This window comes from Vombatus ursinus, unplaced genomic scaffold (genome assembly GCF_900497805.2).
Source record: "Vombatus ursinus unplaced genomic scaffold, bare-nosed wombat genome assembly UNPS02014779.1, whole genome shotgun sequence".
Taxonomy (NCBI): Eukaryota; Metazoa; Chordata; class Mammalia; order Diprotodontia; family Vombatidae; genus Vombatus; species Vombatus ursinus.
The window spans coordinates 6,787,345-6,813,585 of NW_020954557.1; the positions used below are offsets into that span (position 1 = coordinate 6,787,345).

The window sequence follows — 26,241 nt, forward strand, 5'->3', positions numbered from 1 at the left end:
ACCAGGTAAATGTTATTATAAGATGAAGAGCTGGTACAAATCTGCATTGATGTGGGGAATTTCCTCATTGGGAGTTGCCTATAGCAATGAAAGCACAGGACCAGTGCTATTCTACTTCCCATAATAAATAACATGTTCTCTCTGTCCCAATATTTTGCCTCTGTCTCTCTAGCTCACTGTCTCTTTTTTCCCTTTTATCTCTGTGTATGTATGCACACACCCATGCATATATATATGTATACATATGTGTGTATATATGTGAAAAGAATTGAACATTACTATACTTGTTATCTTTATTAATGCTATTGTACTTAATAGTGGTTCTTTTAATTGAGGATTTCTTAAAACACAGCTGCTGGAAATAACATGGGGCAAAGAGTTCTGTTTTTGTCCCTGCTCTGCAAGCAAGAAACTATGAAATCCTTAGCAAATTATTTCACCTTTCTGTATTTCACCTTTTTAATCTATCAGATGAGGATTTTGACTCTACCTTCACTGAATTGTTTGGCTTACATCATGAATCTTTAAGTTTAATACGGACATATACATAGTTGTTCATATACATACACACATTATACATACATATATATTTAAACTTTATTATTTATAACCTGATTAATTCTATCAACTTAGTAAATAACTTTTAAATATTTAATTTTATAGCTTTCATTTATACTTATTCAAACATTTCTATGAGGCACATTAGTATAAAGAAGAGGATTTTTGTCATATATTACTGTCACTAAAAATAGGAATTTGGATGAAATGGAAGCTCTGACAAGTCCTCCACCAGAATGGTATTAACAGGCTCAATCATAATAGAGGAAGAAATAAAACATGAACTCTTACCTATTTTCCTTTATTCTTGCCAGCAAGGGCTCTAACCAGCCTAATGTGCATTCACAGTGTGCATCTAGAAAAGTTATGACCTGGCCCTTTGAAGCAGCTGCTCCTCGAAGACGAGCACGGATCAGTCCAGATCGCTGTTCCATCCTAATAATTTTCACTGGCACTTCTAAATTTTTCACATAATTCTCTAATGTCATCTTGAGAAAATCTGCAAGATGCAAGATGAATTCATCAGAGAGGGCTGAAACTGGTTCAATGACTACCAAGGATTCTGAGCTGAAACAGATACTGAACATAGAAATTATGGGCAATTTCTGCCAGGCTGTCTTGAAGAGAATAAAACAAAGGATCCTAAGAATTGTATATACAACTCATTTGTCATTTATTATGACTCATATCTTCTAGGTAGTTGATGAGGTCAAGGATAAAAGAGGGAGCTATTTAGACTGTAATTGGGTCCCAAAATGTTACATATCAGCACATCTGCTTCCTATAATTATAAATTATCCCTGTCTCTGTAGTTAGTTCTTAGTGTATCCTTCAGAAGAAATACAGAAAGAAAAGGTTGGTAGGAGGGATCCCTATATTCATCTAGATTCTCTTAAATAGGAAAATTTGAAAAAATCCATCATGAGAGGCACTGTTGGCTGTACAGCTTATTGCCTGAAAACAAATTCATCATTCTGGGAAGGACTCTGAGTCCAGTGAAGGGTGGTTAGAAAAATGGAGAGTGTGAAGTTAATGGGAGAACATTATGATTTTCATGTTCATGTGATGCTAATTTATTTTTAATAACATTTGAAAAGTGAAAGTTTCAACAATATAGGCACTCCACTTTTCTTGCTCATATACTATTCCATTCTTCAACTGGGGCTCAGAAACATGATTTGAGGGTGAGCAAAGGACACAGTGCTAAGGACAGATAGGGGCACTATAGAGTTGGGGGAAATTCATTTATAGTCTTGTCTGAGTTGGGGGTGGTTGGGAGAACAGAGTTATCAACAATCTGTAATGTTATATCTATTATACAGTTGAGCACCAAATAATTGTTTGTTGACATTATGTAAGAATCAATTTGGCAATCTCACCTGGTTTCTCAGGAGTTTCCATAGTGAGAAGATCTTTGGGCTTAGAAAGAATTAGTAACTTCTTAATGCTTTTATGTAGACTGGCAAAAACTTTCATAGACACATAGGTCAATCATTTAAAAATAGTTTTCTAAAACACTATTTTCTATGTCCTCTAATATCTAATATCAAAGAGCTCACAGTTAAAAGTGTAAGACAACATGCAAACATTTATGTACAAACAATATATTGAGAATAGATGGAAGGTAATATTAGGGGAGAAGGTTTTAGAAACTAAAAAGGTATATAGGGAGGAGGGGGAGAGAATTGAATGTCAGTAGAGATGCAAGATTATTAGAAACAATTCTCTAACAACACACCTAATGATTATAATGCTTTTCTATGGGAACACAAAATATACAAAAAATTATTCATACCTCTTTCACTAGCATCATCTACCAAGATGATTTCAGAGAGTAGATAGTGTGGGGACCGATTGATTACACTATAAACAGTTCTGAGTAGTGTGCTCCAGGCTTCATTATGAAACACTATTACTACACTTGTGTTTGGAAGTTCATCAGGGTAGACTTTTGTCTTGCATCTGCCAATGAAGGAAAAAACACAGAGTTTAACCTCTTGAAAAAAAGCATCTAATATACTGAATGACTGCATTGTGAGGTAGATTTTGCCATGCTGTGGAGTCAGGAAAACAGGTTTGAATTCTGTCTCAGGAACTTATCAGTTTAATGGAGTAGTTATAATATTTAATATCATATCTAATAAAGGTGGTGAAACTGGACATTTTTGCTGTAACTCTCAGTGGGAATGCTTCTAGTATTTCTCTACTGGATATTGTACTTATTCTGGATTCAAGGCAAAGATTTTTTTAAACAAAGTGTTTTTTAATATTTTATTTTGTCTGATTATGTATAAAACTATTTTTAAAATTTATTTTTCAAAATTTTGAGTTCCAAATTCTCTCCCACCAGTCCCTCCCCCTTATTGAGAAGGCAAGCAATTTTATATAGGTTACACATGTTCAGTCATGCAAAACATATAGAAAATACAGACTCCTTAATAAAAACACCAAGAAAAAGAAAGAAAGAAAAAAGAAAAGTACACTTGATCTGCACTCAAATCATCAGTTTTTCCTCTGGAGGTAGACAACATTTTTAATCATGATTGCTTCAGAATTGCTTTAGATTATTATGTTGCTAAGAATAGCTAAATCATTCACAGTTGATCATCATAAAATATTGTTATTACAGTGTAAAATTTTGTCCTGGTCCTGCTCGCTTCATTTTGTGTCAGTTCATGCAAGTCTTTCTAGGTTTTTTCTAAAAACATCCTGCTCGTCATTTCTTTATTTAATATAAATATCAAATTTAATACAATATTAAACTTGCATGCTCCAAATACTTTAGCACATAAATTCTCAAAGAAAAATGAAATAAATTACAAGAAGACATAGTAACACAATAGTAGCAGGAGAGTTAAATGTCTCTTTTTCCATTTTCAATAAGCTCAACAGAAATAGTAACAAAAGGAAAATATACATAATTAAACAAATTACTAGAGAAACTAGAGCTAAAAAAACACGCCATCTTTAAAATTGGATTGCTAAGGAATATACATATTATCAGAATTATTTGCATTTTTTTAAAATGACCATATGTTGCAGCTAGAGATGTTGTAAACAAATATAAAAAATAGAAATACAAAACATAAAATAGATTTAAAAGATAATCAATTCAGGGAGTCCCAACAAAAGACACAGACCAATAGGGAGACTTGCTAATAAAATTCTAGATAGCAAATGGGTCAAAGAACAAATCCTAGAAAGAATAAATATGTGCAATAAACTATTAATGATAAGATACTATACCAAAAAATTTCTGGGTTTCTACTGAAGCAGGCCTTAGATGAAAAATCATATTCTTCAAAACATAATTACCATAATAGAACAGTAAAGTGTTAATGAACTGAGTATGCATTTTTTATTAGAAAGCCAACAAATAAAACTCCCAACACAAGCATAGAGGAGGACACATTGAAAATTAGAGAAGTAAAGAAAGTACCCTTTGATTACCTTAAAATAATGACCCATGTCCTGTAAGCCCATTGGATTGACTGACCTTAAATTGTTCAGAGCCTCATTCTACCTTTCCATTGTTATAGTATTATGTGTGTGTTTATCTGTTCGTCATTTCTTATAGCACAATAGTATTCCATCACAATCATACACCATAACTTGTTAAGACATCCTCTTTTCCAAATCTTTGCCACTACAAAAAGAGCTGCTAAAAATATTTTTTAATATAGAGGTCCTTTTACATTTTTTTAAATCTCTTTGGGATATAGACTTAGTAGTCGTATTGCTATATCAAAGGGTATGCACAGTTTTATAGCACTTTGAGCATAGTTCCAAATTGCTCTCCAGAATGTTTGAATCAGTTCACAACTCTACCAATAGTGCATTAATGTCTCCATTTTTCCAGGTCGTCACCATCATTTATCCTTTTCCTTCTCTGATATATTAACCAATTTATTAGATCTGAAGTGGTAACTCAGAGTTGTTTTAATTTTCATATCTTTAATCCATAGTGATTTGGAACATTTTTTCATATGACTATAGATAGCTTTGATTTCTTTGTCTGAAAACTGGCCACTCATAGTCTTTGACCATTAATTAATTGGGGAATGACTTGTATTATGAACTTGACTCAGTTCTCTATGCATTTGAGAAATGAGGCCTTTATCAGAGAAACTATCTGTCAAATTGTTTCTCAACTTTTTGTTTTCCTTCAATCTTGGGTGCATTGGTTTTGTTTGTGGAACACCTTTTTAATTTGATGTAATCAAAATGATCTGTGTTATATCATATAATGCTCTCTACATCCTATTTGGTCATAAATTCTTCCTATATCCATAGATCTTACAGAGAAACTATTCCATACTTCCTTAATTTATGGTATCACCCTTTATGTCTAAATGATGTACCTATTTTGACCTTATCTTGGAATTCAGTGTGAGAAGTTAGTCTATACCTAGTTTCTGCCAAACTTTTCTCCAGTTTTCACAGCATTTTTTGTCCAATAGTGAGTTCTTGTCCCAAAAACTTGAATCTTTTGATTTATCTAACACTACATCATGATGGTTATTTACTTTTGTCTACTGTGTACCTAATATATTCCACTAATTCACCAGTCTATTTCTTAACCAGTATTAGATTGTTTTGAAGATTGCTGCTTTGAAGTAAAGTTTGAGATCCACTATGGCTAAGCCACCTTCCTCCACATTTTTTTTCCACTAATTCCCTCGGTATTTTTGACCTTTTGTTATTCAAGATGAATTTTGTTATTTTTTTCTAGTTCTATAAAATATTTTTGGTAGTTTGATTGGTATGGTACTGAATAAGTAAATCAATTTAGGTAGAATTGTCATTTTGGAGGTCAATTGTCATTTGGTAGGTCATATTGGCTTGACCTAAGCAACAAATTTTTCTAATATTCTAGATCTGACTTTTTTTGTGTGAAAAGTTTTTGTAATTATGTTCATATAGTTCTTGGGTTTGTCTTGGCAGGTAGACTCCCAAGTATTTTACATTGTCTGCAGTTATATTAAATGGAATCTATCTCTTCCTGATGGACTTTGTTGGTAATATATAGAAATACTGATGATTTGAGTGGGTTTATTTACTATTCTGCAAATTTGCTAAATTTGTTAATTATTTCAAATAGTTTTTTAGTCAATTCTCCAGGATTCTTTATGTATATCATCATATCATCTGTAAATAATGATACACAACTTTAATTCTTTTTCTTCTTTTATTGCTATAGCTAGAATTTCTAGTAAAATATTTATCTTTGGTTTAATTTTTAATTTACGCAATAAAATAATCATTTCCATAACATAGTAGAATAACAAAATGATGATTGCACATGAAACTGCACATTTATGTGCAACGTGCTTTTCTTTTTAAATATATAGTAAATTTATCACCTAAATTTCTTTGTTTTCCTTTTTTTCAGAGATGGCTGACACTAGTCATTATATATGTATTTGTATGTAAATAAATATACATATATATATATAATATGCATGTGTATGTGTAAAATCATTCTATGCATACTTCATTTTATGAATTCTTTCTTTGGATGAAGATAGTGTTTTCCTTCATATGTACAATATTGAGTAATAGTGGTGATAATGTGCATCCTTGCTTCACTCTGATCTTATTGGGAAGGTTTCTAGCTTATCCCCATTACAGATAACGCTTGATGATGATTTTAGATAGATATAACATTATTTTGAGGAAACATCTATTTCTTACTATGTTTTCTTGTGCTTTCAATAGGAATGAGTATTGTATTTTGTCAAAAAGCTTTTTCTGTATCTATTGAGATGATCTTATGATTTTTGTTAGTTTTGTTATTGATATGGTCAATTTTGCTGATAGTTTTCCTAATACTGAACCAGTCCTGCATCGCTGATATAAATCCTACTTTGCCATAATATATGACCTTTGTGATATATTTCTGTAATCTCCTTGCTGATATTTTATTTTTAAAAATTTGCATCAATATTCATTAAGGAAATTGGTCTATAGTTTTCTTTAACTTTGCTCTTCCTGGTTTAGGTATTAACACCATATTTGTGTCTTAAAAGGAATTTAGTAGGATTCCTTCTTTGCCTATTTTCCATATAATTTGTATCATGTTGGAATTAATTGTTCTTTAAATATTTGGTAGAATTTACTTCTGAATCTGTCTGGTCCTGGGAGTTTATGTAAGGGACTTCATTGATGCCTTGTTCAATTTCATTTTCTAAGATTTATTTAAGAATTCTATTTCCTCTTCCATCAATGTCAGCAATTTAAATTTTTGTAAAAATTCCTCCATTACACATAAATTGTCAGATTTATTGGCATAGGACTGGAAAAAATAGCTCCTAATAATTTCTTTGATTTCCTCTATTGGTGGTGAATTCACCCTTTTAATGGTTAATTTCATTTTCTTCTTTCTTTTTTAAATCATTGACCAATGGCTTATCTTTTATATTGTTTTATTTCATGAAACCAGGTCCTAGATTTATTTATTAGGAAGCAATTTCCCAAGCTCCAAACTTTTCTTGCTGTTGCTCTCTGAACTAGTTTTATGGGGCAGGTAAGTTTTCAGGTCTTCCAAGGTGGTATGATATAAGAAGAGGTGTGGCCATTGCTTTCTTGGCTTGTGATCTGGTCTGTGAGAAACTGCAAGCACTCATTTCTGCCCTGGAACTGTGATGAGGGCCCTGCCTCCTGCTAATGCTCCTTCTCACTTTGGGGCTGTGATCCAGAACTGATTATGGGAAATGTACCAGTATCTTGTTCTCAGTGTCAGCAAAGTGATCCACATAATATCCTTCTGATCAGTCTCTAACACCATTACTATTCTTGGGCTGAGCTGTTACTGCCACAAATTCAACTGGTCCCCAGGCCTGCTACTGTCCTGAGGTAACCTGTATTCCACTCATACCCTGGTAAGATAGACCTTTCCTGCTGACCTTCTAAGTTGTCTTGAACTGGAAAGTTCTTTCACTCCAACTTTTTGTTGACTCTACTACTCCAGAATTCATTTTGGGGTTTTATTTTAAAGTTGTTTGCTTGGTAATTTGAGAGAGCTCTGGTAAATCCCTGCCATAACTCACTTGTCTTGGCCAGATTGTATTAAGGAAAACCAATTCTTTATCTTATTTTCCTGCTCTGTGTGATGCAGAACAATTTACCTAATCTCTCTAAGCCCCAACTTCTATTTCTGCAAAAGGAAGAGTAACTGCTACATAGGGTTATTGTAAGGACCTTATGAATGTATATAAAGTATGTTGCAACCTTTAAAGAGCTGTATAATGCAAGCTATTTTAATGATGATATTAATAAAGTACAAAATATGCAAGATCATTTTCCTTATCTATTTAATGAAGGGGTTTTTGGAATTATGTGGTTTGAGAGTTCCCTTCCTGCTCTAGATTTATGAAATTAAATAAAATACTAAACTATGGTGTAACAATCAGGGCAAAATATATTTCTCACAAAAAACACTCTGTATATATAAGGTTGTTTACTTTCTGTAAGCTAGCAGAATGATAATAATTGCTACCAATATGAAATATAATGTCTTGAGGAATAGAAAAGTTTGTGATGCTACTTATTAAAGAAAAGTCAAAGTTGGAAATAAGGGCAGGACATTTTGCCTACAACCTGAAAAAACAATTACTCTAGAGCAGGTGTTCTTAATAAGATTTCTGTGAACTTTAAACACACACACACACACATATATATACATGTATATATATATGCATATTTATATAGAGAGAGATAACTATTTCATTATAATTTATTTCCTTTGTTATGTTATGTAATTAAAAATATAATTTGAGAAGTCCAAAGACTTCACCAAGCTGGAGAAGTGATCCATGACATAAAAGTTCAACAATCATTGATATAAAAAATACTTAGACAAGCAAGAAAGTAACCTTGATTGTAGAAAATAATAATTTTTAAAAGTTCATGAAGTCTAGAGTAGTAATAGTTGTTTCTATTCTTTCAAAGTTACCTTTTAACTTAAAAAGAGAATGACAGAATAAGGACAAGAAAAAAAAGGCATGTGGAGAGGGTCATATTTTATCCTCTAATATACCTTATAATAACTACCTTTAAAATTACCTCCTCCCTCATGAACCACGTTGTTACCAGTATTGTGAAAAAACACCCCTACACAATTTAAGAGATGATCTATTTTAAGGAATTTAAGGTACATAAAGGAAAATATAACTAATTAGATATCAATGGTTTTCATTCTACAATCCAGAGTAAGCAAAACTCTTAAGCCAACATTGTTAATTTGCCAAACCCAAAACATGAAGATCAAATCTTCTGAAAGAGTTATTACCATTAATTGTTTGTCTCAAGATTTAGAGGTAGAAAAAACCTTAGAAGAAACCAACATTCTCATTTTACAGATGAGGAAATTCAGTCCTAGAGAAGGTAAATTATTTCCTCAGGGTTACATGGTAGCACAGACAATCCTCTGACTCCAAAACCATGACTCTTCCAATACATTATATTACAAGATCATTGTTGAAAAGTACTTTAACAAACCAGAAAGATCTATCTGACGTAGTTTATCTGCTTTATTTTTTTCCAGCTAGCACAGCTCCCATAACAGACAGGGCATTTATTTTAAAGTAACTTCCATTTCAGAGTGAGGATTAGGGTGTCAATGAAAATTAAGGAAGTATTAATACTGACAAGCTAACAGATGACTTTATTCTATAAGCTAATACACACATGTGAATTAACCATTTTGTAGGACAGTCTATACAAGATGCTGGGGGAGGAGGTGATACAAAATAAATAAATAACTCCTACCCTAAAGAAACTTGGATTTAACAGATGTTTCTATAAGCTTCAATAACTAAAAAGTACTTAATGTACTTTAAATCAGTTAATTCCAATAACAAGGTAGTGAGGAAATTGAGACTCAGAAAAGTTAAATGAACTTTTCAGGTGAAGCAGATTTAGGAAGAGATGAAACTGAATCAAAATGAGGCATCTTTTAATTCAAGATCCAGTGGCCCCTACCCCACGGGCATTAAGTGACCTTTCATTGCATCTTTTGGCAAAAATATGTGATCCCTTCTGCAGGAGGTAGAAGCTAAACATTTTTTCATTTTGTTATGGGAAGAAGAATAGGAAAAGAAAAGAAATGAATAAGAAATATCTTCAGAGGAATCTTTAAAACTTATCAAAATAGAGCCAATTTTTCAGTTCCCACATATTCCTTTCAGATTTACTGAGTACTTTATTGTACAGTGAATAAACCACTCAGAAATATTCATTATGTATTCATTACGTTTATTGGAATCATAATGAACTCATTTACTATTAAGAAAGCTTTTATGTGCACTTCTACAGAATTTCCACTGTCATCAGTAAATGTATCATAAAAATAAAGTGCTACGAATACTTTTATTCAGAATTTTGCCTCACTTTTAAGGAGCCATCTGCAAGAATATCTTTCATTTGTTAATCAAATAATATATAGGATTACTCTTTATCTGTATTACCTTCCAGGGAAGGCTATTCAGAATCCTGTACATGTATTTTCTGCCATCTGCAGCAGTTGATATGTAATCATTTTGATAGGATCAGATATGCCCATGATATATGAGATAAATTGTCTAGTTGCCTAGAGGCATAGTGAAATGGGCACAGGAAAGAAAGGTCATTTCCTTAATAAAAGCAAAATCAAAGAGTATGGAGAGTTTTATAACTTTTCTTAATTTCAAGTTGCTTTCTAAAAAGGTCAGAAAAATTCACACCTCCACAAGTTTGCTTATTTTCAAACAAATAATCCAACATTTAATTATAAAACTCTCCATACTCTTTGAGTAGTGACCAAAATGCTGAGTTGATATCACCACAATAAAGTTATTGGCAGGAAGAAAAGACGGATCTGGGGAAAAAAATCAGAAGCACTATTTGAATAATAATCGATTGGAAAGAAACTATGTGCCCAAAGATTGGGGAGAAATGTGGCATATTAATGTAATAGAGATTACTGAAGTGTGACAAAAACTGAGTATCAAAAATTCAAAGAAATATTAAAAAAAACTTGACAGGTATGATGCACAATTAAAACAGAAAATCAAAGGAAGACCACACTTAAGGAGAGATATAGACAAGCCAGAGTATTTGCATGAAAGGGTAACTACCACAATGAAAGGACCAGAGAACTTGTTATGTGAGGATCAATTAAAATACTGGGGATGTTTAGTCTATTGAAGCTTTAAGAGGAAAGATGATTGTTCTTTTGATGAAGAAGAACTAACCTCTATTGCTTGGCCTGAAAGGAAAGATTAAGAGAAATGGGTAGGCATTACAGAGAAGCAGATTGAAGTTTGGTATAAGAGGGGATAAATGTTGCTAACAATTAGAGCTATTAAAAAGTGGGGAGTAGGGGCAGCTAAGTGGCACAGCAGATAGAGCACCAGCCCTGGATTCAGGAGGACCTGAGTTCAAATCTGGCCTCAGACACATAACACTTACTAGTTGTGTGACCCTGGACAAGTCCCTTAACCCCATTGCCTAGCTAAAAATAAATAAATATATAAAAAAGTGGGAACTAGTAGAATTTCTTTGATTGGAGTTCTTCAAGCCTAGGCTGAAAAATGACTTGTTGGAGATGTTGTACATGAAATCATAGGCCAAGTATGAGTTGATCTACAAGGTTTATAAAGTCTCATCTGGGTTTTAGCCTTTGCAATTATACTGCCTATGCAATTGTAACTCTAAGTTCCATAAGCACTTACAATCCTTTTCTAAATTATTTCTGTGCTCTATCCATCTTCATCTCTTTCTCTGTCTCTCTGTCTCTGCCTGCATACATACACATATAGAAATAGATAAGTCCTTAAGGAACTCACTATATATATATGGTTTGATATATCAATATAAATATTATGAATTATATAAAAATATTCCCATAATTGAATCTGTGATTGTTTTTAATGAAGGAGATACTATACGATTTTACATACATATGAATATATATATAATGTTTGCTGACATATTAACAATACAGAATGCATACATTTCCATAAAATATATTTCTAAAATATCAGATGTCTTGAATGAATTGGCATACTTTGGCATGAATTTTTTGGATATTATCCAGAAGGCAGATATTCTATTCTGTTGATTGAAAAGCAATTCATATGCTTTAGATAACTAACATGGAGGGGGTTGAGTTCATTAATGTCAAATTCAGATGATTTGGTAAAATTCTTAAAAAAAATAGAGACATTACCATTTTCTTTAGATCCTTTAGGCAGAAAATAAATAACACTCATGTTAAAATAAAAAAAAAACAGATTTCACTGAATCTATATATAAAGAAGGACACAGATGGAGGTTAAGTTTAATTAAGGAAAATATAACAATACATCTCCATTATTATAACTGTCATATAAAAGATTTAAAGTTGTTTTGTACTTATGTATACAACAAATGCAATTTACAACATCTAATTTTACTGAGAGGAAATTGCTGAAGTAACTAAATTGAGGTTACAAGTGGAATAGTGTACAGCAATTTTAGTTAATTGTAATGAAATTTGTGATATTCGCAAACTAGGAAGACACTGAAATCTGGTCCAATGACAAAATTATTAGTTTTAGTGTGCTTCAATTTTTTTTTTTTACAAAGATAGAAGACTTCATTCCATTCAAACATCATCACACTGGTGACAATGCTTAATCTAGTGTGACATGATGTAAAGGACAAACCTAGTTGTATAATAATTATAATTTAATTTCCTTGTATATTTATAGACCCTAATATATTCCACCAAACTTCAGGTGTACTCTTACACATTTAATACTTAGTGCTTTCCTTGGGTGGGTATACTCATAATGATGCACAAGGTTAATATGTGTGTGTGTGTGTGTGTGTGTGTGTGTGTGTATGAATGTTACTATATCAAAAATATCAGTTGTCATTTTCCCTATATTTGAAAGCACAAATTGCTAGTGAGAATCTACTCCAATTCAATTATAATCAATGTTGAATGTACTCAGTATTTTGCTGATGGCATTATTTTCTTGGGAGGAAAGGTACATCTGCTCAATCTGCTTATCAAATATTGCTTTATAAATTCATGTGAAATATATTCAGCTGTACAAGATTGTGAGGTAAATATTTTCTAAAATAAAAAAAATGAAAACACAGCAAGATATTGTCTGCATTTGTCATCTTTCCACCTGGACAATGTACAAATTATAGAGATAACATAAATTTTAAAAATATGATTTTATATATTTTAAGATGGTAATAGGTGTCACATAATCTGTTGGAAATATATCACATCAAACAAAGCAACATTGTCAAAGAAATAATAACAAGAAATCAACAGGGACACATAATTACAAGGTATTTTAATAAGATATTATCTAATTGAGGGACCTCAAACAAAATGTGTCAACAACATACAACTCAGTTCACTTTTTGTCACTACTTAACAGTGAGGAAGTTATTACCAAATTTTATTGCCTTGTTTCAAAGAGATTTGTGAAAGTAATTACAAATAAAACCCCTTGATATTTGTGATCAGTGAAATTTCCATCTCAGTGTTTGCATTGACACTTGAAAAATTGGGTTTCTACACTTCCTTAGCAATAATTTTCATATTCACATTCCTGAATTTCATCATCTTCATCTGTATGCAGGAAGAAGAATCAAGAGATTTATGAGTTTTGGTCATTGTCCTTTTTTGGAGTTCTTTTTGTAATAAACAAAGATCTTGGACTTCTGCTTCCAGGAGCCAAGATGGTGGAGTAAAAAGGTAGTCACTCTCACCCTCCCCTATCAACCTCTGAAAGCCCAGAAAATATCACCCCAGGAAAAAAAAACCTGGAACAGCTGAACCAGAAGAAAGATGGGGTGCAGGAGTCCAGAAGCCCAAGTAGCTTGAGGGCTTAATGGGAGAGGCCCTGTTGCCCTGGGGTAAGGGGAGCAGTACTGAATGGGAGGTGTCCCAGTAAGCCAGTGAAAAGCCCCACTTTAGCACACCAGGAGGAGATCCTGAAATCCAGGTGGTGGAGCAAGCAAACACCGACACCTGAACCTCTGAGTGCCTCAGTGAGGGTGAGGCAACCAGTGGAAACCAGCTCAGAAAACTACCAGGTGCCTCAGGATTCTATAGCAAAGGAGTTTCCCAGTGCCTCAGCAAAAATAAGGGAAGCAGCACTACAAAGGATCCCAGGCAGATAAACACCCTGCAACATCCATCTGAAAGGAGCTGAAGAAAGCAAAAGGAAAGGAATAGCAGGCAACCTAGAGTTTCCCTAGAGTTACAGCCTTGTTGATTCCAGCCCAACACCAGCTAAGCTGCCAGAACTGTACAGCCTCCAATTGCCAACATCAGAGGCCCCAGCACACAAAGCCAGTGTCCAAGACCTAGGCTCATAACACAATAAACTTGGGTCAGTGACCTCTGCTCCCCAGCAGGAGAGCTCAATCTCTTTAAAGGCCAGGGAATAAGGAAACATCATGAGCAAAAAGAAGCATACCATAGATTCATATTATGAGAACACTGAAGATCAAGGCAGAAATTCTGAAGAAGAGAACATTGTCAACAAACCCACATCTGGAACTTCAAAAGGAAATATGAATTGGTCTGAAGCCCAAAAATCCTTCTTAGAAGAGCTCAAGAAGGATTTTAAAAGTCAAATTAGAGAGGTAGAAGAGTCCTTAAAAAATACAATTGGCCACCTGGAAAAAAAGCACACTGAAGAAAACAAGTCCCTAAAAAATACAATTGGCCAACTGGAAAAAAATTCACTGAAGAAAACAAGTCCCTAAAAATACAATTGACCAACTGGAAAAAAAGTACACTAAAAAACATACAATTGGTCAAATGGGGAAGAAGGTACACAATCTAATAGAAGGAAACAATTTATTAAAAATTAGAATCAGGCAAATGGAAGCTAATGACTCTATGAGAAAGCAAGAATCAGTTAAACAGAAACAAAGAAAAATGAAAAAAAATAGATGAAAATGTAAAATACCTCATTGGTAAAACAACTGACCTAGAAAATCAATACAGGAGGGACAATTTAAAAATTACTGGTCTACCTGAAACATGATGAAAAAAAGAGCATGGACAGTATCTTTCAGGAAATCATAAAGAAAAACTGCCCTGAGGTCCTAGAACCAGAGGGTAAAATAGTCACCACTGTTGTTTAATAGTGTACTGGAAACTTTAGCTTCAGCAATAAGAGAAGAAAAAGAAATTGAAGGTATAAGTGTAGGCAAAGAAGAAACAAAGTTAACACTCTTTACAGATGACAGGATGTTATACTTAGAGAATCAAGTAAAAAACTACTTGAAATAATAAACAACTTTAGTAAAATTGCAGGCTCTAAAAGAAACCCACATGAATCATTGGCATTTCTATATATTACCAACAAAGGGCAACAGCAAGATATAGAAAGAGAAATTCCATTTAAACTTACTGTAAACATTATAAAATATTTAGGAATCCACCTCCCTAAACAAACCCAGGAACTCTATGAATACAATTAAAAAACACTTTTCACATAAATAAAGTCAGATCTAAATAATTGGAAAAACATCAGTTGCCCATGGGTAGGCCGAGCTAATATAATAAAAATGACAATTCTACCTAAGCTAATTTACTTATTCAGTGCCACACCAATCAAACTACCAAAAATTATTTTATAGAGTTAGAAAAAATAATGACAAGATTCATTTGGAAGAACAAAAGGTCCAGAGTGTCAGGGGAAGTAATGAGGAGAAATGCAGGGGAAGGTGGCCTAGCCACTCCAGATCTTAAATTGTATTATAAAGCAGCAATCATCAAAGCTGCATGGTACTGGCTAAGAGATAGAGTGGTAGATCAGTAGAATACATTAAATATGCAAGACCCAGTGATCAATGAGTATAGGAATCTATTATTTGATAAACCCAAAGACCCCAGCTTCTGGGATAAGAACCTACTCTTTGAAAAAAAAACTGCTGGGAAAACTGGAAAAGAGTATGTCAGAAACTAGGCATAGACCAAAATCTCACACCATATACCAAAATAAAGTCAAAATGGGTTCATGATTTAGATATAAAGGCTGATACTATAAGCAAACTGGGAGAGCAAGGAATAGTTTACCTATCAGATCTATGAAGAACAGAAGAATTCATGACCAACAGGAGATAGAGAACATTACAAAAATCAAAATGTATAACTTTGATTACATTAAATTGAAAAGTTTTTGCACAAACAAAGCTAATGCAACTAAGATTAGAAGGAAGGTAGAAAATTGGGAAAGAATTTTTACAACCAGTCTCTCTGATAAGGGCCTCATTTCTAAAATATATAGAGAATTAAGTCAAATCTATAAGAATGCAAGTCATTCCCCAATTGATGAATGGTCAAAGGATATGAACAGGCAGTTCTTAGATGAAGAAATTAAAGCCATATATAGTCAGATGAAAAAAATGCTCTAAATCACTATTGATTAGAGAAATGCAAATCAAAACAACTCTGAGGCACCACATCACACCTATCAGATTGGCCAACATGACAAAACAGGAAAATGATAAATGTTGGAGAAGATGTGGAAAAATTGGAACACTAATGCATTGTTGGTGGAGTTGTGAAATGATCCAACCATTTTGGAGATCAATTTGGAACTATGCCCAAAGGGCTATAAAACTGTGCATACCCTTTGACCCAACAATAGCACTTCTAGGACTATATCCCAAAGAGATCATACAAATGGGAAAAGGGCCCACATGTACAAAAATATTTATAGCAGCTCATTTTCTGGTGGCAAAGAATTGGAAATTGGGGAAAGACTGAACAAGTTGTGGTATATGAATGTAATGGAATACTATTGTGCTATAAGAAATGATGAAGAGTTTGACTTCAGAAAAACCTGGAAAGACTTGTATGGACTGATGCTGAGTGAAGTGAATAGAACCAAGAGAACACTGTACACTGTAACAGCCACATTGTGCGATGAGTAATATTGATAAACTTAACCCTTCCTAGCAGCACAATGGTTTTAAGACATCTCCAAAGGCCTCATAATGGAAAATGCTATCGATATCCAAAGAAAGAATCATGGAGTTTGAATGCAGATTGAAGCATAATATTTGCTATTTTTTTCCGTCTGTTGAGTTTTGTTTCCTCTTTATGGTGGTTCCTCCTATTGGTTCTACTTCCTACTTACAACATCACTAATGTGAAAATATGTTTAATAGGAATGTATATGTAGAGCCTATATCAGATTATGTGCCATCTTGGGGAGGGTGGTGGGGAGAAAGGGGAGAAAAATTTTAAACTCAAAAGTGTATGGAAGTGATTGTTGATAAATCAAAATAAATTACTAAAAAAATGAAGTTCTCAAAATAATTCTTTGAATTAAACACATTTCCCAATGTAAGTCTACATATTACATTATACTTATGTTGTGATAATCAGTATTAAACTCTTACAGAAACAAGCCTTCACAGCCATAGTTACTTAAGTAATTTAGGTCATAGAAAATCCAGCTTAATATAAATTGTCTGGATAATTGCAATAAGGAAATAATAATTGTGGGGAAGCATGCAGAAGACTGACCACTGTTTCTTTTTTTTGTGAAAGACAAATTGGATCTGGAAGAGGTTTTATATAACCAACTTCCCCCAAAATGACAAAACTATATTAAACTGTGGAGATTTCAAGTTAGTCAAGTAGGTGAAATATAAAAAAATAATCTTCCAATTTTTTTCTCATTTACATTTCAGCCATACCTTCATTCTCCTTTTCCTCAATATAGAATTTAAAGTATTTAGATAATTTTACAGGGCAACATATGATACAATCAGCAAAGTTCTCACAGAGGCCAAAACTACAAACAAAAGACAAAATTAAGTTACATAGTGAGTTTAGTCTAGATAAAAGTCAATGTAGATAATTCAAGAAAAGAGTAATATTAACTCTTGGTCTAATAAATAAGGGAAAGGACTCATTTTCAATCTCTTCCTGTCTACTCACTAATTGCCAACTGCCCCAAAATATGTCCATGTCTTAAACATCTACACTTCATACCACTGCCTAGTAAGCCTTCCTTGTGCATAAAGTTAGCCATGTCATTTCTATGCTCAAAAATGTTCATTTATTCTCAACTGTGTAATTCATAAAGTCCAAGCTTCCTACCCTGACACTGAAAGCTCTCCAGGTCTGGTCGACCCTTATCTTATAATATTCTGTCCCATCTACTCTACACTATGACCAAATGAGACAACTATTTCCCTAAAAAAAACCCTGTGCCTTATACTTTTGAAGTTCAATGTTTTTGTCATACTGCTCCCTTATTTTCATTAATAGGGTTCACTCTCACTAACAATACTCTGTTTGCAATTGTCAAAGATCCAGAAAGCAAGAAGAAAGATTAGGAATTATTTGATCAAGGAGAACTGAGGGATATCCTAGCACCCCAAATGGAGCCCTCCTGACTTGGGAATAAAGTAACTCCATTTCTCTCCCATCCACTGATTCATGATTAAAATATATTAAATATTTTATAATAATTTCCATTGTCTTTTGTGAGCATTTCCTACTTATTTTTAGCTTATTTTCAAGTTTTGGGCTGTTTTTGATGGCTGAGATTGATGGAAGCCTAGGCTGACTTTTGCAATACTATAATTTCCTCTGCTACATGAAAAGTGAAAGAAATATGTACACATATATACACACATATTTGTAATCATATATACACAACATAAATGCATATAAATAAAATATATATCTTTGTGAATTTTATATATACAGTATGTGCACACATATGTACAGGAAACTGTTGTCATCCTTACAAATGATAAGAGTTATATTTAATATCAATTAAAAGGGATTCTAAATGAGGAACATTCATTCTTATAATTTTTTCCTAATGTATACATGGACAACATGGGGATAGAAAACAAAAGTGTGAGGCTGGAAGTAGCATTAAGAACTATAGTTCAGGAGAGAATTATTAGCCAAACAAATCACAGTGGTCACAATGAAAGAGAAAATAAACAGTTGTGATCATGCAAAATATAAAAGATTTTGCATGAACAAAACCAACGCATTTAAAATAATGGAAACTATCAAGCAGGTAATAAATCATTGTATCTAACATTTCTGATCAATTTTGCTAACCACGAAATGTAGGGATTTTACGCAAATCTTTAAGAACAGATTCTTAGAGCTAGAGTCCCAAAGATATAAAGTTTTCAAAAGAAGAAAGGCACACTATCAATAACCACATAAAATTATCATTAATAATAGAGATGAGTGTTGCAATGGACCAAGTGATAATCTGTGAGTAAGGAAGTCATAAGTGTTCATCCCCTATCAGAAACTTACTACCTCTGTGATCCTGGGCAAGTCATTTAACCTCTACCTCAGTTTTCTCATTGGTTAAGTGGAGATAATAATAGTAGCTACCTCACAGGGTTTTGTGAGAATCAAATTAGATAACATAAGTAAAACATGTATAGAGATTGCAAAACTTAAAGTGATAAATAAATACAAACTTATTATTATGACAGAAATTTAAGTTAAATTATTCTGAGTGTTCAGCTCATATCCATCAACTTGGCAAAGACAATAATAGAATTAGTCAATAATGAGGCACTTTGCAAATACAGGCAGACCTAACACTGTCTTTGGAACTATAAATTGATCCAAGATTTGTTGAAGATGATTTTGAATTTGAAGATACTAAGCTTTCTATCCCCTTTGACTTTGTGATTCAGTTAATACATATATACACTGAGGGCATCAAAGACAGAAAAGCTATATAAATTCCCCAATATTTAGAGCAGCACTTTTCATGGTTACAAAAAATTGGTACTTATCAGCTGGGAAATGGCAGAACACATTGTTATATGTGAAAGTAATGTGTTAAATTGCACTATTTAAAACAATGAAGAATTCAAAGAAATATGAGAAGACTAGCATGGACCAATAGAGAGTGAAGTAAGTAGAATTAGGACAACAGTGTACAAAGTGAATATGAAACAAAACAAAAAAAAACACTAAAAGGGAATTAAATTATTTTAATTTCAGTGGTGAATCTATATTCTTGAGAACACAAACACACTTTCTTCATTCTATAGAAAAGTGGAGGAACAGAGGAGCAGAATCTTGCATACATTATCAGACATAGTCATTTTGCACTTAGTTTTGCCAATTTTTTCCTTTGTCACAAAGAAGGACTCAATGCATGTGTGCATGTCTTTATGTGTATGTGTATGTATGTACATGTACATTCACATGTGGCAGGGTAATTATGGTAAAAAATTTAAAACATATCAATAAAACTTTTTTTAAAAAATTATATAGCTACTTCAAAAATAAAATAAATGTGTAATTTGTATTTCTCCTTTTACTTATTTCTCCAAAATAAAGTTGGAGTAGGAAATACAGGATTTATTTATCCACATAATTTGCCACAAGGGTGGTCATGGAAGATTGCTTTGCTAGCAAAAGTAAGAAATAACATGTTTAAACTAACTCCTTTTTGTTTCTCTGTGTTCTTCAGAGGGCAGATAAATAAAGCATTTTGCATTAACTTTTTTTGTGCCTAAATGAATGACAGAAAATTAATTATTTTCCCTCTTGGAAAAAAATTAAAATCCTAAAGAGGTAACTATAGAGTTTTTCTCCTTGTAGTTATGAAATTGAGGCATGTACTCGAAGAGAAAAAAACACAGGTTGTAGCAATTTCCTTTGAAATCTCAGAATTGTCTGTGAATTGGAATAGCTATCAATGGGGGCAAAAATATCCCCTTTGATATTAAAAAAGAAGCATTTGAAAAAATGCTGTCTGGCTATTTCCTAGTTAATAGACAGATATTGGTCTTTTGGGAGACTTTTATATGAGAATGTGTATATATATATATATATACACATTTTCATATAATATGTATAAACATAAATAATAATATTATTACTAATTAGTCCTACAAAATGCCTGCAGGTTACATTTGGGAACAGTATTTCATTATTCTTTAAAATGATTCACTGAACTATTTAAATAATAATAATATTCTGAGATTTTTTTTATCCAAATAGGTCATAGAATTATATATAATGGGCCACTGAGGGATACAAACAAAACAAATTTTAAAAATACCTTTGGAAACAAATAGATAACATAATATGACTACCTGGGTCCTCAGAGTAATTTTGCACTAGATGTCTTATCTTATATGTGAGTCTCATGATGAATTAATTGGGTATTTTAACAACTAAATACACTTGTATGGGGTCCAAAATAAACTAACTTGATAAGTGAATCATGCTCTATGTAGAAATGTTACATGGAAATTTTTCATGTAGAAACTGATAACATCAATATGTCACCACCAATCAGAATGACATAAGAACGCACTGCTTTTGTTTGGTGTATATAGAAATTGATTACAAATACATATATGCAAATATTATTCAGGCCTTGGATGAGCAAGTACAACACCAAAGCTACACTGAACCAGCAAAAAAACAAAACAAAACACAAATTTAGTTTATTTACTTAACTGTGATATGTTAGCATTCTGTTCTTTTGTTAAGTTCCATTTGTTTGAATACTTGAATCATCAGTTACATTTATACTATAAATTTAAAATACATATCATTTTGGCAAATTCTCTTATGATGTTTCTTTTGAATATAGCAAATCAGAGAATTACCAGAAGTTCTATTTCAAATTAGAAATTGAAGGAGATGCTAAAAATGAATAGCTAGTCATTCATTTATAAGATTCAGGATGTGTAGAATTTGGAAAACAAACAAACAATAAAGGATTGAAATTTCTTCTTTTTAGCTTTTTGTTGCTATTATGATCCTTGAACTATTTCCTGATTCTTAATAATGTCTTGAAATTAATGCAGTCATCATGTATGAAGTTGGTCTTGTTTATCATGAATCTCTTGTAAATCTTGCATGATTCAATTATTATTGCTAAACATATAATAAGGAATCATACCTAAGTGCCTACAAGCATTATCAGGATGTAAAAAAAAGTCCATTCTTTATTTCAACCAGTTTGGAATAATTGCCCTAACTGTTATGGAATTTTAAAGTTCTAAATGATGAATAATGACCATCCAAAATTAATTCCAAGCTTGTGAAAGTAATATAATTAAAACTTTCCTTTTATTATTAACAAAATCAAAAATAAACAAACAAAAACTAGACTTTATGTTAATAGATAAAGATTCAAGCAGTATTCAGCAATCTAGTTTTTCTAATAGATATAAGTATGTTTATGTGATTAAATCTCTAAAGAACAATGATAACAATATTCGTGTGATTGTGGGTGAGTAAGACCTAAGATTGCAGAGATATTGGAAGTCTTTCCTTGTATAAATAACTCTTGACCTAGGAAGATTCTCCAGGATCCTAGAACCTTTGGAAGACCTCTGCAAAATCATAAAGAATCATTGGTTTAGACTTATTTTCAGGTATTCAGGAAAGCTCAGTTTGTTTGGGGATCTTCTGGCTTTGAGAAAGGGAATTGTTTACAAGTTTTGAGGCACCATAAAGGGGAGGTTAAGAGGCAGAAGTAATACATAAACAGATACACACAGACTAGAGTTGAGAGGACAGCAGCACTGGCAAAGTGGATTGGAGTTAAGACTGAGCAAATCCTCAGTTGTTAAAGTTATGTGTATTTCCTGTCTTTCACTTTGAAGAGGACCAATGACATCACAGGGTGATGTCTTGAATCACATGTGAATTGAATTTAAGTGAAACAGAGTGGCACATAGTCATCAGCCTCAGTTTCTCTTTCAGAGTTGTTCAAGTGCAGTGGCAAGACAAAAGTCAGGATGACTGGTGATGGCCTGGGATGCAGTGGATGGACTTGGCTTCTTCAATTTCTGACCAAGCTCAAAACACTCCACACTGTCTGCTTCAGGTGCCTTCCTAGTCACTGAAATTGGTTCTTCTCATCCACTCATTCCATTGGGGGAAGTCTTCACATACTTGAGCTAAACATCTCCCTAACTCACTAATGAATATGAAGGCATGTAGATTGCCCTCAACCTGGTTTAGCCTGTCTGCCAAGACAGTTGCTGGGGCATGGCAGCTGCACATGCTACAGCTTTTTGGAGCTACATATGAGAGTTGGGTGAAAGGTGGACACCAAAGGTGGATGAAGAGACCTGAAAAAGGCTAGGAAAGCCCTCACACCAGAGGTACTAGTCCTCATACACCTTTTACAGTCACAAAAGTTAATGAGAATGAAGTCTAGGCAAAAGTTTGTTCTTTCTTCAGTTTTCAGAAGATAGCACTGTGGAAATTTATATGCAGAGCTTAAATCCTATTATACTTTGTAGGACTACAAATGCCATTACTATTGATGATTAATGCATTATATTTCATCAAAACAGATTTTTGTGTATGTGGTGCTGATTTAGTCTACCTTTTTTGCATATTCTTATACATTGGTTATTGCCACACTATTAGTCATGAAGCTGCCTTTATGTCATTCTGGACATATCAGTTTTCTCTGCCATTAATTTGTACAATTGTTACTGTTTATTTGATATAAGTCAGTTTCATACAAACATTGCTTAATTTTTATTTTTGTATGATGTCACATGTTTAATGCATAGTTTGGTATTAGTGATGAAATATAATTTTCTATGACACCTTTAGAACAATGAAGACTATATATGTAAATGATAGTGATGTTTAATTGATATTGGAACACATAATAGTCTCTTTAAGAAGAGACTATAAGTATAAAATTAAGGACATTATAAGAATATTTAGAAGATTTATAAAATAACTAGAGACTATGAAGAAATTTATAGTAGGATCACACTAGGAGAAACCAATGGCTTTTGGTAAAGTAGCAGACTCATTCAAAAATTCTGGTAAGGTGAAAATAGGAGCTAAGTTTCATAAATATATCCTCATATACTTGTCTAAGGAAGGGGTGGGTTTATTAAAAACTGGAAGATTTTATGGACTGAGAAGAGATGGCAGTAGAAAGACTGAGTATGCCCTGAATTGCACACCCACATCATACATCTATGAGTTATTGGATTGCCTAGTACACTAAAATTGAAGTTTTATAAATTTAATTTTAAAAAATAATAAAATAGTCCTAAATCACCTTGTTGAACTATGTATAGAAGCCATGACTCGTGCATGTTATGATTATGTCTGGACAGAGAAAAACTTTCTACTTTGTCTTCTTTATGAATAAACTTACAAATAGTACTAAATCTCTGAATTCCTAGCTTTATAGTCTCATTTCCTCTCATTCAATTCCTTCATCTTAAACAAACAACAAAAATGCTGATTTACACATAGTTCCTAGTTCCAGGGTGCTTATATTGGTAAAAAATCATGGGAATCCAAAAAAAAACCAAAAGTAAAATAAAATAAAACAGGCTATTTGTTGATTATCTTTCTCAAGGTATAAATACCCATTGGGAGGAATGCTGATATTAACTGCAGATTTGGAAACCTAAAGTTTCACTCATACTATTCTTTCTCTTTCTGGATTGCTTTCTTGTATTAAAAAATTTTTTTTAAAGAAGTTAATGACATTTATGTTATTTTTTTTTAGTATTTTATTTTCACCCAATTACATGTAAAACCAATTTTCGACATCTGTTTTAAAAATTAAGTCACAAATTCTCTGCTTCCCCCCCCCCCAACTTCCTCACTGAGAAGACGACCAATTTGATATAGGTTATACATATGCAGTCATGCAAAACACTTTTATATTAGTGATTTTGTAAAAGAAAACATATACAAAAATAAATACCCAAGAAAAGTAAAAAAGTAAAAAAAAAGTTTCTATCTTATTCAAATTCCAACACTTCTTTCTCTGGGGATGGATAGCATTTTTCATTGTAAGTTTTTCAGTTGTCTTGGATCACTGTATTACTGAGAACAGCTAAGTCATTCATAGTTGATTATCTTACAATATTGCTGGTACTGTGTATAATGTTCTCCTGGTTCTACTTTTTTCATTTTGCCTCAATTCAACTATGTCTTTCCAGGTTTTTCTGAGAGCATCTTGCTCGTCATTTCTTATAGCACAATAGTATTCCATCCCAATCACAAATCACAACTTATTCGGCTATTCCCCAATTAACGGACTTCCCCTTCATATTCCAATTCTTTGACACCAGTAAAGAACTGTGATACCTATTTTTGTCCACATAGGTCCTTTTCCCTTTTTTTTAAATTTCTTTTGGGATACTGACCTAGTAGTGGTATTGCTAGGTCAAAGTGTATGCATGGTTTTATGGGCCTTTGGTCATAGTTCCAAATTGATCTACATAATTGTTAAACCAAAAATGCATTAATATCTCCACTTGATGAATTTTTAAGGAATTATTTTCTTCAGCAAGCTTCTGTAACTCTTTTTCCATTTGGCCAATTCTACTTTTTTACTTTATTTTTTTTTTTTTTTTTGCTTTTTGGTGAGGCAATCGGGGTTAAGTGACTTGCCCAGGGTCTCACAGCTAGTAAGTGTCAAGTGTTTGAGGTCAGATTTGGACTCGGGTCCTCCTGACTCCAAGGCTGGAGTTCTGTCCACTGCGCCACCTAGCTGCCCCACCAATTCTACTTTTTAAGTTATTTTCTTCAGTGAAGTTTTGTGTCTCTTTTTCAATTTCGCTAATTCTGATTTTTAAGGCATTCTCCTCATTGGATTTTTGTAGCTCTTTTACCATTTGACCTAGTCTGTTTTTTTAAGGTATATTTCCTTCAGTATTTTTGTGCCTCCTTTATCAAGTTGTTGACTCTTTTTTCAGGATTCTCTTCCATCACTCTCATTTATCTTCCCAATTTTTCTTTCTAGGGGTCTATAATATTTCAGTTCTTCCAAAGTAATATGATCTAAGTAGAGGTGTGTTCACTATTCTCTTGGTCTGTGCTCCAGTCTGTGAATAATCACAAACACTCTTTTGTGTCCTGGAGCTGTAATGAGGGTCCCTGCTCCAGGGTAGCTGTGAGGAATGGTATGCTAGTGCTTCTCCTCACACTGGGAGCAACAAAGTCCTGCCTCCAGTGCCTCTAGTAAAGAGGTCCCTCTAATTTCCTCTTGATCAGTTGTTCAACCAGCTTATGGTCTGTGGGCAGAGAGCTCCAGAAGCATGTGCTGCTGTTGTTGATTCAGTCACTCCCAAGGCTTGCTCCTGGTTTGCTGGAGCCTGGTCTGTGCTGGTGTGTCCTGCACCGGACTGCACTCCACTCATACCTGGTGTGACAGACCCTTCTTGCCACCCTAAGTTGTCTTGGGCTGAAAAATTATTTCATCCCATCCTTATGTGGGTTCTACTGCTCCAGAACTTGTTTTAGGGTATAATTTGAAGGTGTTTGGAGGAGTTTTGGGGGAGATCTCAGGGGAGTCCCTTCCTTTTGTCTGTCATCTTGGTTCTGTCCCCACAGAATTATTGTTAATAGTTCCCTATGATGAGTATATGGTTTCACTGAGGCCATGTGTTTGCTACATAGAGACATATAAACAATCTGGGAACCTGTTACCAGCACTGATGCAACATAAGTACTGACTACATAAGAGAGGAATTGAATCTGTGGTGTGAAATACTTAATTGATGTGTTTGATTTCAAATTGATGTGTGCCACTGTAGTAAGGAAAAGTGTCCACATAAAATTTAATTATGACTAGAGGTCTTTTCAGAGAGACAGAGAGACAGAGAGAGAGAGAGAGAGAGAGAGAGAGAGAGAGAGAGAGAGAGAGA

At 33.2% G+C, this 26,241-nt stretch overlaps 1 protein-coding gene across 1 annotated transcript in view; it reads right to left on the reverse strand.

Moving 5' to 3' along the window:
* The window catches only part of LOC114045873 (polypeptide N-acetylgalactosaminyltransferase 13), an 816,024-nt gene that overhangs the window by 325,355 nt on the left and 464,428 nt on the right, over positions 1–26,241 (reverse strand). Inside the window, exons 4-5 of the mRNA XM_027866047.1 lie at positions 2,354–2,520; positions 850–1,057 (exon numbers count right to left, since the gene is read on the reverse strand). Coding sequence (XP_027721848.1) covers positions 850–1,057; positions 2,354–2,520 — 375 coding nt within the window. The remainder of the gene's footprint in view (positions 1–849; positions 1,058–2,353; positions 2,521–26,241) is intronic.